The following is a 13,859-nucleotide window of genomic DNA, read 5'->3' as shown; positions in this document are numbered from 1 at the left end:
CCTTCATTCAGCCTCTCAACGCCACTGAAATTTGTCATCTTTTAAAAGTGAAAGAAAGGACTAGGTGTTGGAAGATCTCGCTTTTCCTGAGTTACTGAGTTCTCCTGATGTTCGTTCCATTTAGGGTTTTTATCTTTTCTGCCCATCTCTCTCTCTCTCTCTCTCTGTCTTTAATCTGTCCCTCTTTTTTCTGAAGTCTTTGGCTGTTTCTACACATGCCACTTTCCTCCGAAAGTGGCATGCTAATGAACAGCCCAAATATGCTATTGAGACATGGGTGCAAATTCGCAGCACCTCATCAGCATAAGGTCACATGATTTGGAATCCAGAAGACGTTCTTCTGGACTCCAAAACAATGTGTAGAGGTGTGGCCCCTGGGGTGTCAGGAAAAAACAGATACAACTTAGAATTCAAAAGAAAGGAAATGGATTCAAATTGTATTTTACATATAAATTCCAGGACAAAAACTGCTCACCCTTGTTATCACCTTGACCCTTTTTTTGGATATTACATCCCCTTACATCCCCCCGATGGTGATTATATTCTCTTTTGTATTGCAAGCTGTTTCATGGGGTAACTGTCTTCCAGTGCAGTATAAACACTATGTAATAATAACTGGGGGAAGTAGCACAGAAATTTAATTCTAGATTATCCCTCTTCTGTTCCAAGTGAATGAAAATAGACTAAATGATTCCACTCCCACGTTGAAATGAGTATAGACTTTATGCTTCCCATGTGCATAACGCAGGTGGAAACCAGGTTTGCCTTTTTTTATAGTGTAAGAACAGAGACACTGTGTTAAACTGAAAGGTAACATGTTCAAAGCCAGCAGAAATTCTCCGTTATGCAGAATTCAGTGCTGTAGGAAGATGGTCATCAGGACAAAGACTAGATTTGACGAGATCAAAGGCTGGATTTGAACAGATAAAATATTTTGATGAATCAAAGGTCATTTGTCACCTGATGAGGTTGAATGCAGGGTTCCCTCTAATTTTTTTCCATCTTTGGGTGAAATAAATTTTGCCATGTGCACCAAGGCATATGGGGTGTGCACCACCTGCAGAAACACATGCTCTGAGCACTCTGATAATTAGCTGGGTGGCACCTGAATCCTTCCTGAGTGGCTACCCAAGTGCTCAGGCTACAGGTAACACTGGGTAGATGGGAATTCACAGATGCAACAGTGGAGTGGGGGAACAGTTGCCTCTGAAGCATCAGACTTGGGCATTTCTGGAACAAGACACTAGATTGAATGGATCAGCGGTGTTATATGGTATGGCAGAGCCTGTGTTTCTTTGACTTTTTCACCACTCCAAAATGATTCGACCATGACAAAAGACTACAGTAAACCCTCAGAATACGTGGCTTCAAGTTGCACATAACTCACTTTAATGCAAGTTAAGCACAACTTGAAGCTGCTCTGCAGCTGTCAGTCTGCCTAAGTGCCCGTGGCTGTGGGCAGCTAGGCAAGCTAGCAACCACTTTTTCCTGCGTTCCCTCAGCAGTTCTGCTGCCAGACTGACAGCCGTGTGGCTGGGGGGAAGGCAGGGAGAAGCAGCCAGGAAACTGACCAGCCCTGATGGTCTGGTCAGTTTCCTTGGTCTCACAAGTGGAGGGGAGAGGGGAACCAAGCAGCAGCCTGGCTCCCCTTTGCTTGCAGAGCCAGAAAACTGACCCAGGCTATTTCCTGGCTACAAGGAGTGGAGGGGAGCTGGGAGCCAGGCTACCCCTGGTTCCTGGCCCCTCTCCACTGGCTGGAGCCAGGAAACTGACCAAGGCTGCTGCCCTGGTCAATTTCCTTGCTCTGCAAGGGGATGGAAGCTGGGAGCTGGGCTGCTGCCTGGTTCCCAGCTCCCCGCTGCTTGTGGGACCCGGGAAACTGACCAGCTCATGGCTGGTCAGTATTCTGGGTCCCCCAAGTGCCAGGAAGCTGGGAACCAAGCCAAAGTCTGGTTCCTATCTGCCCTGCACTGGCAGCACCCGAGAAACTGCCCAGCACATGTCTGGTCAGTTTCCCATGTCCCACAAGCAGCCAAATATGGGAACCAGGCTGCTCCCTGGTTCCCGGCTCCCTGCCACTCTGGGAGCCAGGAAACTGACTAACCCTGGTGGGCTGGTCAGTTTCCTGGCTCCTGCAAGCCCAGGGGAGCCAGGAACTAGGCTGCAACCTGGTTCTGTCTCCCCCAGCTTGCACGAAAATTTGAGTTACGTGGGGGTTGCAGGAACACAACCCCCGTAACTCAAGGGTTTACTGTACAGCAAAGGCCTAATGTTCTTTCCAGTGAGTGAACATAGGTCTTGTTGAAAGTCTGTCATAGTACTTTTATTGGCGCAGTGTTCAACGGGGCACAGGTCCTGACTTATTTGATGTGCTTATGTTGAACTTTTTTTTATTTAAAAAATTGCATTTAGTTATTTAAAGACTTATTACAAAGCAACATCTCATTTCCAAGAGTGACCCAGGTGAGCAAGCAGATGGGAAGTTGCCATGCACAAAGAAAAATATGAAATCAATGAATTAAAAGGAAAATGTAAATTTCTCAACCAATACTGATAACAGCCACAAATGAGCATATTAAAATCCTCTCTCATCAACACAATAAACCTGTCAGATGAATGGAAGAATAGGATCTGTTACACAGTGAATGCTTTTAATTAAAACTTTAACAATAGTTCATTATCGAGTAATTGTCTGAAACAAAGGTAATATTTCTAGGATTGACCTACACATGCTGAAATAGTGTTATGACTTTACATGAAAAATGAACATATAAGGGTGGAGTAGGGAGGGATAATAAATCTTCCAATATCATACATTTAATATAATTTATTTACCCTTCCCACTTTCACCCAAAAATGGTTTGGCATGTGGGCACCTTTATGGATTTTCATCATACATTGTTAACAACATATCTTCAGCTGTACCTTGTGTCTGAATTATTTTGTTGTTCTAAACTGGCCATTAGATCATCTAGTCTGACAACGTGTAAAAAAAGCCAAAGAATGTCACCCCATTTTGCCTGTTTTTAGCCAATAATTTCCATTTTACTAAAGCATATTTTGCAGAAAGGACTCAAGTCTTAACCTGAAGACACCAGTAGATGGACAAACTATAAGTTGCCTTTTTAGTTTGTTCCAATGGCAAATCTCTCTCATTGCATCAAAAGAAGAGAAACAAAAAAGGAATTCTAAGTACAATTTTAGACCTACCACAAGCGTTCAAGATTGCCTTGTTATGGTTTAAGTTTCTTGTGAAGCTTTTGTGCTGCGTGTAATCAGAACACAATTCTGCTCTCGCTAACAGCTGTTTGAGTCCCAGATCCCATCACCACAATGTCAAGCTGGTGTCAAGCCCTTAGTATGATACTTTTAAAAGTAGTCTCCTGAGGGACTGGGGGAAGAGGGTTTCCAAATGTATGCTGTACGTATTTGGCTTTCTGCCTTTTCCTTTCCTCCATGAAAAAAAAAGGAGGGTGAAATTATTGCTCTTGTAGATCTGATTGAAAATAATGTCTTTTGTCTTTTCTAGAAAATTTTAACTATGATTCCCACGGAGGAAGAAAAGCAGAAGATCCAGGAGGCCCAAATGGCCAACCCTGATGTTCCGCTGGGCAGTGCAGAGCAGTTCCTCCTCACCCTCTCCTCCATCAGTGAGCTCTCTCCCAGACTCCAGCTCTGGGCCTTTAAAATGGATTATGAAATAGTGGAAAAGGTAAACGTCCCAATCAAAGGAAAGGGCAATTTCAAGCCCTTATTTCAGCTCATTAAGTCTCTATATTGTTATGTGGCTGGCAACATGGTGGGTAGGTGAACGAATTTTTTTAACTTTTGTTTTGGTAACCAGCAGGGGATGGGATGGGTAAAGAGGAAACATTTTAGCTTTTTTTTTTTAACAAAAAATTGAGGATTATGTGTTCCTTCCTGTAATTAAGAAACAATGGTTTAGTAACAATGAATTTCCTGGGGATCAGGGTCCAATCCCCACTCACTTCTTAACCAGTTATTATTCAGGCAAAACATTTGTTAAACTGAGTGGGAGTTTTGCCTGTGTAAAGAGTTAATGCATCAGGATGTGGCTTATTATGACCAGTGGAGAGAAGTAATCGCTATATTTATTCTTTAGTTAATTTATAAAATCCCTGGGATTGTTCAAAGTTGTTATTGCTATTGTAAATTCTTGAAAGTGGAAAAACCATGATTGCTTTTCAGATGTTTTTCTAATTATGCTCATTAACAGACTGACTTGTGTGCAGGCACAACATTGCTGAACTTTCTGATGTATACTATTCATTCAAACAGTATAGAAGTATTTTGTGAATTGTTTCTGCAAACTGTTGACAGGTATATTTTTGATTGATGAGTGAGGAAGATTGAACATTGCTTAGCTGATTTCATTCATTCACTTGCTAGCTTTGAGCACTTTTTTATTTATGCTTTGGTAAAGATCATGACTGGTAAAAAAAAGAGATAAACAATATCAATCTGGAATGAATGTTTTTGGGCAAATTCACCTGTGATGTAACTACTTTAATTGAAGCTATACTTAACAATAAGCTTGAACCTTCATCCTAGTAAGTGGTAGCTCAATCAATAACAAATCTCTTTATTTCCCTGTTAGATGTTAATATCCAATGCTGAAAATAAATGCAAGAAATGATGTATTAGAATACAGATTTCCTAACAGAGTTTGCAAATTCCCTGCTATTAAGGATTTTCCTCCTTAAGCATTTGAAAAAAATGTTCTTCTGTTGATCTTAGCATTTTAGTTTCTATACCAAGATTTCATCAGCAGTTAGAGTTTGTTTCTTCCTTTTACATATTTGCTACCTCTTGAATTCTTATCCTGTTTTATCAGATCTGAGCTAAAGTAATTCTACTGTTTTTGATGTCTGTATGCATGTACAATTAAATACATACATACATAATGTTTCCATAGGGTCAAACTTAAAAAAAACCTGTGTATGTATACAGGAGTCACCATTAAAATATCCGTATATGCCAAGGTTACCAGACATATAACACAGAAGTATTGAAGAAACAATGGTTTTTTACTGCGTTTAAAATGGGAAATTGATCTCAGGTTGTGTTTTGTCTTGTATTCTCCACTGTAAAGTGAGATCATATTTTAAGGCATAAATACAAGGGGAGAGTGGCAGAGTTAAGTGTGATTTTCAACTTTAGTCTTCATTTTCTGATCTCTGTGCTTGGCTCCTCAGTATGGATGTTGCATTGATGCTAGTTCTTTGCACCAAATTATAAGTGCTTTGGATACCATTAAATTATACAAATATTTGACATCTTAAAAGAAATCACATCTTGGAACAAATCTGAAGTTATTAGAGGAATACAGTTTTTCACATAGTTGTCCTAAATCAAGAAAGAAAAATCTTTTAGCTCAGAACAGTGTGTGCTTCAGCACTGACAATCTTAAAGGATTGTAAATGAGTGTAAACAAGTGTAATAATGAGAGGACTTAAACTGGGAAGGACAAGGATTCCCTTTCATTTCTCTTTGGAGTAAAATTGTTACACCCAAATCCTGGCCAAATGGGAGACCATATACCATCAGTCATTAAGGAAATTTCACTTTTTTCACAAAATTTAAGTCTTTAAAATGAAAATTATAAAGTTTTGTCACAATGTGTTAGGAGCTGTATAATGGTATTTTAGCCCTTTCCCCTATCATAAGTGTGTCTTGTCTATTTACATGGTAAATTCTTAATGGCAGACTGTCTTTTATATGCTTTGTACAGGGCCTAGCACAGAGGAACCATGTTCTTGGCCTCTAGGCACTGCCCTAGTGCAGATAATAAAAGATAAAAATAATCACCTGATGAGTATAAAGCATTCTAAGATGTTTTAATCTACACATGAATTGGCTGGGTGAAGGTGTGCATTAATTTATCTGAAGCAAATTTTGCCCACGGTTATTGATGATGATGATGATGATGATGATGAAATTTATTATAGGTAATATGAACTTGTTAGGAGTTACTTTGCTATCTAGCCAAGTATCAATTAAGTTACATCATTTTAAGGCTGGTCTATACACACAGCTGATCTTAAATCAGTTTTCAAATCAAGTTAGTTAAACCGGTGAAAATCCATGGGTTTACAATTGGCCTGTACTGATTTAGCGTAATTCCTTAATTTAACAATTAAAGATAATGGCTAGGCTATATTAGGGAAATAAGTCAATTTCAGATAGACAATTCTAGCTACAGCAATTGCATAGCTAGAATCGAAGTATTGCAAATCGACTTACCTGACTAACCTAACTAAGTAAGGTTGACAGGAGCATTTCTCCAGTCAACCTCCCTTACTCCATGGAATAGCGTGGAATTCAGGGATTGACTGCTGACCTCAGAAAGACTGAGTTTGCATGTCTTTACTAGTTTTTACCAGATGCATAAAATCGAATTCAAGATCAACCCTGATGGGGGTCAATCTTCACAGGACAATAAACATATCTTAAGTCAGTATATGCTTGTGAACCAGTTTAAAGTGTGTCCACATAGGAATTTGAACCAATTTCACTAAATCAGTTTTCTATGGGCCTGGTATACACATTCCAGTTAGCCCAAGTTAATGATGTTGGCCAAGGGTATGAAAAATCAAACCAATTAGTATACCCACCAGCCCCCCAGTGCAGATACACCTATGTCAACAGGCAAATGCTTCCCTTGGCATACATACCAACTGTTGCTTGGGGAAGTAGTGTTCCTACACCAATGGAAGAAGCACTTCTATGTGAAGAGGTTGTGTCTGCACTAGGCAGTGGTTCCCAACCTTTTCATTAGTGTGGACCACCAGTCCCCCCTCCCCAAAACCATTTGCGCTCTCCTAATCACTCCCCCAAACTGTTTGCGGATCCCCATCAAAGCCAATTCTAGGCACTATGTACACTTGATTAAATGAAAAAAGGAAACCACACCATAGATTTTCAGATGGCAGTTAATAACCTGACCAGAAGATATTTAATTTAAACATAAAAATTGATAATAATTTTGCAATTTATTTAAAACTTATTTTCTGTGATCATTTTCATTTATCTTTTTATACTTTTCATGGACCCCAGACTGAAAACCACTACATTAGAGGTTTTCTGCTGTCATAGCTACAGTGACCTAGCTGCAGATTCACCTAGTTAGACGTAACTTTAAATTGGTGCAGTGTGTGTGTGTGTTTTTGTGTGTCGGCAAGGCCTTTACATTCCTGTTCTGATGTGTAAGTTGTATCACCTCTGAATTTGTTTGTCACTGTGAATATGCCCAAAATGGAATCTATAGTACTCCTTTTCTTTCAATTTACACAACAAAGTAATATGATCGTGATTGTTAATACATAATCTCCTAATGAGCCCTGCACGTGTTTATGATAAAATATCCATATAATCTGCAAATAACCCATCATGTTTCATCTAGGTGGAGATGTTCTGAGTTATTTTGCCACTTGGCCTGAAATACCAAGGCTTAATTTTGGCTGCTCAGATCATAAACATGGTTATAATGTGGAAAAAGAATGCTAGTTACAGATGACTGAGATTAAATTTGCTGATAGAAAGGACTGAGAACTATGTGTACCTTTTGTATGTACAAAAATAGACAGCCCTTGGCTACACATAAATAAGATCATTTATTTCAATTACTGTATCTCTCTTCCTTTGAACTATGTAAAGTAGTCCATTTCCTGAGATAGTGGAGGAGAATTTACATTTCCAAGTCTGTCAGTCGACATGCCTGCTTACAGATAACTAGCATGGATAGCAGGCACATTAAGAGTTTGCAAGTTAAAAGGTTAAAATCAGAGGTCAGTTTTGTAAAGCTTGACACTGCAGTGGTTTTTGAGTTTTAAAGTGGCAGTGAAAAAAAGTCACATCTGCAGGGCAGAGGTGGCTACCATCCATAGGCACCCATAGAGACAGGTTAAAGGTGTCAAGTCACCGAATATTCTAGGTTTTCTTTGTTCTTGGACGATCACAAAAGCCAGAGTTAGGACATTCCATCAGTGGAGATTTTTAAGCCTCCAACTCAAATATGGCAGCCCCCAGCAGTGACATTTCTTCTGTTTGCAATCACCTAACATCCCTGTGACAAGGATACCAACCGCTTACATGAACAAGCCACTTTAGGAAATATTTAATTTATTTCTCTTCTGGGTTTTTTATGTTATTTCACAAGAAGAGCCAGTACCATATGACTGCCACCTCTCTGTACAAATAGTCTAAAAGACAGTGCAGGATCACTGTTTAAAACTTCTGCAATAAGTAATTTAAAGCATAGAAATAAGTCAGAAGGATCTGTGAGAGCCTGAAATTGTCACTTTTTTAAATGATAGGAAGTTGCAGAACCGTTGTTGGACCTCAAAGAAGGAATGGACCAGCTGGAACATAATAAAACCTTGGGATTTATCCTTTCTACTTTGCTAGCCATTGGGAACTTTCTAAATGGAACCAATGTAAGCTTTTGTTGCTTTGTTATTTTACTACTATTCTCAGTTTCCTCATGAACTTCTGTACCTCATGTAGCATCCCAGTTTTCAACCAGTACATATGTATAACACATACATGGAATGTTTTTAAAAAAACAAAACCTACGTTGTAAGTTTTATGAACCCTATTTCTCCCTTTCAGAATAAACTCAAAGAGATTTGGGATTTCCTGCTGTTCACGCACCAGTTTTACACCAGCATAATCCCATTGCCTGCAGTTAAGTTGTTCTTGAATCAGAATCACTCCTTTGTTCTTTTCTTTGGAAATGTAATGGTCTAGCCATCTACTGACTCTCCAGAAGTATGTAAAATTGTGTCAGAAAGAACCATGTATTCTTTCTGCTCTGGGATTGTTTAAAAAGAATAATCTCTTCCCCTCACCTCCTCACACACTGTATAACTTACTAAAATGTTCTCTTTTAGGAGATCTGCATGGACAAAATATATTACTTTCATTAAAAACAAAAAAATTATTTTCCTATGCAGGCCAAAGCTTTTGAGTTAAGCTACCTCGAGAAGGTTCCAGAAGTCAAGGACACAGTGCATAAGCAGTCGCTCCTGCACCATGTCTGCACTATGGTGGTGGAAAAATTCCCAGACAGCACAGATCTTTATTCAGAAATTGGGGCCATCACTAGGTCAGCCAAGGTATGTCTGAGGACAAAAGAAGAAAAGCTCCTTGCATTTGCTACAGATGGCAGATCTTATCAGTCTCCATGACAAACAAAAATGTTTTAAATGTAACATTAAAATGTTTGTTTTTTTCTTTTTTTTCTTCCTCCCCTCCTCACAGTACTTCTTATGATTGTGGATTTGCCATATCACTTGTATGAAATTTTAAAAATACCAGCATTCTGCTCTATCAGGCTGTATCTGCTCTATCAGGCTGTATCTTTGTCTACCCATTTGTGTTTGTTTTTCTGGCAGTCTGATGCCACTTTGAGTTGGTGAGTCCTGGTCTATGGGGACCTTGCTTCTGATGATGAGCTTGGGAATGTTGGGGAACTGTTTGAAAATCAGAAGAGTGGTTTTAGGAAAGATTTATTTTAGGCTGTGGTCCTCATCAGACAGACTACTACATCATCCATAAACCTGAAACAAATTCATTGCCTTTGATGTGTTCTGATACAGATATTCTAGAAATCATTGATGTGATTATTATGACGTTATTGTTATTACAGTATTTATGGACATATCTTTGTGAGTTTGTTTGTACCTATTTTCAGGCTAGTATTTGATTTTATTGATATCACCCGATGTTTAGTTTCTAGTATTGAGGAAGCGATTTTTAAAGTAAATATATTTATGGAATGATTTCAGACTTATTAAGAGACTCAGAGGACTTGTTTGTTATTTCTTTTATAAATTTAACTATTTCAGAAGAATGTTAGAGAAATAAGGTGGGTGCGATAATATCTTTTTTTGGGTGAGCATCTGTTAGTGAACGAGAGAAGCTTTTAAGCTTACACAGAGCTCATCTTCAAGTCTGGAGAATGTACTCACAAGTTATGTTTACACAGGAATTAAAACGTCTGCAGCTGGTCTGGGTCAGTTGACTTGGGCTCACAGGGCTCAAGATCTGTGGCTAAAAAATTGCTAATAGATATTCAGGTTACAGCCACAGCCTGAGTTCTGGGACCCTGTGAGGGTTGGGGGCCTTGGAGCTCAGACTCTGCCCCAAGCCTAAATGTCTCTACAACAAAGTTTAGCCCTGCAGCCCACATTCCTTGAGCACAGTCAGCTGATCTCGGCCTGCCACAGCCATGCCACATAGATTTAATCCCCATGTAGACGTTCCGTGAATGAAACTAAATATAAGATGAAACAGATTGGTTAGCATAGGTCAAGAACAGATATTTCAAGGGACCACTCAAGGTGAAATGGTCAGTTAGCACCTCTCCATTCATAGTGGGTAGAAGCAGGGGGGGAAAGCTTAGGGATGGGAAAGGTTAGCAGTTAGCAAATTGTTGTAGTAAGCCACAAATCCAGAGTGTCTTCATCCATAATTTTTTTTTGTCTAGCGACCTTAGTTAAGTTCCCAGGCTCGTATTTTCAAAGTGTCACACAGGTTTTCTTCGAGGGTGTGGACTGAGTGGCCAGATAAAAGCTGATAGTTTTCTAAGTGTTCACCCATGGGTGATATGGTATTTGTCTTTTATCTTTTGTGTAAATTCATTCAGAAATGAAGTGATCGTCTGATTGTACCCACATTGTTGTTACTGTGGCATTTAGTGCATGACATACACCACGTGTTGTCATGGGCATGTATTTAAGTCATGGACCTTGGAAAGTCCCCTATGGGAGGTGTTCATCATTTTAGAAGTGGGGATATGTGTACAGGTTTTGCATTTGTTGTTCTGGCAGAGTCTGATATCGCTTAGAGTTGGTGAGTCCTGGTCTGTGGGGACCTTGCTTCTCATGATGAGCTTGGGAATGTTGGAGAATTGTTTGAAAGTCAAAAGAGTGGTTTTAGGAAAGATTTATTTTAGGCTGTGGTCCTCATCAATTATGGGTTGTAGTGGTGTAATGGTACCCTGTAGGAGGTTCAGTATGGGATGGATGGTAGGTGACAAATAGAGGTGTGCAGTCCGAAGAGGTTTTATTTCTCTGTGGAAGCAGGTTCTCTTGGGGTATTTGGGTAGACCATTCCATGAGGTTATCTGCTTCTCTGGTAGACTGTCCTAGTTTGGTGAAGGTGGTTGTAGCCAACCAGGCTCGGGTTTCCCAGAAACGAGGCTGCACCCAGAAGGCGAGTGCTATATTTGGTTTATTGAAAGTGTGTGACACCCGCGATGGGAGCCCCGGAGACGCTGTAGTCACCAGTGGGGTGAAAACCCGACGCATCGGAGCTTCACTCAGGGAGAGACTCTGTAACAGGCCTCCTAACACTAGCTGATAAAGCTGAACTCATTAACATAAGATTGCCTAAAATTGCCTATGCATTCCTTATCCCTATCTCTTGTGGCCTACTGCCAGCGTAGCCTTGAAGTCTTTGCAGTCAAGCCTTGTTTGCAGTTGTTGCCATGGCAGGGTTAGTTGTTTTGCAGCTTTCTCCTTGCACAGACTGGTCTGTTTGGAATTCACCTGATGATTCACAGAGGGGTCGGACTGCACTCTCGACTGTTACAAAGTCTTCTCACACCCTACAGTGGTTTTAAGTGTGTTAAGGTGTATATGACAGGTTAGATTGCAGAGATCCCCTTGGGATTGTCACCTGGTGTGCTGGTCATGTCATTGAGCCTGCTAACCTGCTCTCTGGGGCTCCCCACCACTCTATCCTGCTGGGGCAGAAGCTCTGGTCTCCCCCAGCCAAGGAATGTTCAACTATAAAGCTCTTCAAAAGCAACAAGGGGTCATGTGGCACTTTACAGACTAACAGAAATGTATGTGGACAAAGACCCACTTCGTCAACCCCTCATTGCTTTTGCAGACCCAGACTAACATGGCTACCCCTCTGATAAAAGCTCTTGACAGCTTTCAGGATCCAGCCCCCAAAGAGGACTAAAACCCCAAATAAATCTGTCTTACTGTGTATAAAAGTATTTGTACAGAAAAAAACTTATAAGTTCACCTCCTTGTTTATTATCAAGACCAGGTAACAATTATTTACATGTAGCATGATAATAAACAAATGCGTTTTTATTAAGTGTAAAAAGTTGTACCTAAGTAACTGCAAATGAAAACTGACAAATCAAATTAAGTTACTAAACCAATGTAAACGAAGTACAGCAGTTAATCACAATACACTTAGAAACTTGTTACGTGAAAATTCTTACCCTAACAGCTGTTCTACTCATGTCTTTCACAAGCTAGGAAGCCTCCTTCTTTGGGCCCAATCTTACACGTTTCCAGCAGGCATCTTGAGTGGTAAGTGGGGATCTCCTTATGTCTGGCCACTCTCCTGTTCTTTGGTTTTCCTCCTTTATATCCCTGTTGACCAACCTGGGAACATTCAAATGTTTTCACCTTGATTAGAAAAATGCCAGATTCAAAATGGGTTCCAGCATTAGGTGGCCTAGCCACATGTCTTTGTAGGACCAGTCACAGTTTAGGTTTATAGGAAAAACAAAACCATACACAGGTTTTTGACTTGATCACCCAGCTGTTAAGTTTATAAAGTATCACTAATGACTTTTACTAAAATATCTGACCTAATAAATTGGATTCCACTTAATATTTCTAACTTTGCATACAAGAAAGATACATGCACACAAATAGGATATGCAGATTCATCAGATGACATCTTTAAAAATAGCATGTCACATAAACAGCATCTTTGAGTTATGCATATTTTTATTCAGAAGCCAGTTTTCATAAAGCATGGGACAGGGTAGGCATGACAAGTCCATATCCCAGACTTTCTCCCCAGAATATAATTTTTGGAATATGAGTGACTGGCTGTTATGTATACAAGATCTTAGGTCATCCACCTTCTCTCCCACCTGGACCAACATGGCTACCATAGCATTCCATATAAGAAGAGTCTTGTCACTTCTGTGGGAACATTGGATTTGTCTGCATCAGTGGGACCTAGAGAGTTCAAAGTTCACTTTAGCAAAGTCCTAGGTGTATGGGGCTGACAGTGTAGACCCTGGCATGCAAGGCTGTCAGGAGAGCCCCTGGGTGTGCAGAGCTGGCAGCAAAGCTCCCAACAGGTGGGGCTTGGTAGCTGAGACCCTGGCACACAAGATTGCAGCAGAGCCTCCAGCATGTTAGGGATCAGGAGAGCAGGCAGGACATTGGTGTGTGGGGCTGGCAGTCAGGGGATGGGATTCCAGCATGTGGAGCTGGCAGCAGAGCCCCAGGCATGTGAGGCCAGCAGCAGAACTCCAGGCATGTGAGGCTGGCAGCCAGGACCCCAGAAACTGGGCCAGGAATCCATATTTGCTGCAGCACCCCCATCCCTCACACCTTTAGTTCCCTTCCCATGCCTATGGGGACTGCCCCCACAGCTCCCATTTGGCCAGGAATAGAAGCATCTGGGGGCAGGGTCATCCTGAACAACACCCTAAATATACCCACCCCAACCCCCTGCCTGACTCCTGCAGTACCCTTCCACACTCGGTCCCCTGCCCTGACCCCTGCACCCCCACACAACTAACCCCCTGCCCTAAGCTCCCCTACACGTCTAGTCTCCTGCCCTAACTCCTGCAGCCCAGATGTACCTCAACCCCCTGCTTTGAGCCCCCCTGCATTCTACCACTCTCTTCAATTTCTTATGGTGTGCTGTTCTATGACAGCCCCCACACCCCCAGGGGAGTTGCAATATAACAGTAAATAAGAAATTTAAGTTACTTTTAGATATATTATGTTAGATGTGGAGGTGAAAGAGCCCCTGATGGTGTGGTTGATGTTAGGTCCTTTGATGTT

General features: G+C 40.8%; 1 protein-coding gene across 6 annotated transcripts in view; it reads left to right on the top strand.

Annotated features, from left to right (window-relative positions):
• FHOD3 (formin homology 2 domain containing 3) overlaps positions 1-13,859 on the top strand; it is a 639,020-nt gene that overhangs the window by 567,949 nt on the left and 57,212 nt on the right. For all 6 annotated transcript variants that reach the window (XM_074988019.1, XM_074988017.1, XM_074988015.1 and 3 more), the window contains 3 exons: positions 3,530-3,712; positions 8,337-8,456; positions 8,976-9,137. In XM_074988019.1, coding sequence (XP_074844120.1) covers positions 3,530-3,712; positions 8,337-8,456; positions 8,976-9,137 — 465 coding nt within the window. The remainder of the gene's footprint in view (positions 1-3,529; positions 3,713-8,336; positions 8,457-8,975; positions 9,138-13,859) is intronic.

This window comes from Carettochelys insculpta, chromosome 2 (genome assembly GCF_033958435.1).
Source record: "Carettochelys insculpta isolate YL-2023 chromosome 2, ASM3395843v1, whole genome shotgun sequence".
Lineage (NCBI taxonomy): Eukaryota > Metazoa > Chordata > Testudines > Carettochelyidae > Carettochelys > Carettochelys insculpta.
The sequence above is the reverse complement of the archived record's forward strand: the minus strand, read 5'-3'. Positions and strand labels throughout refer to the sequence as shown.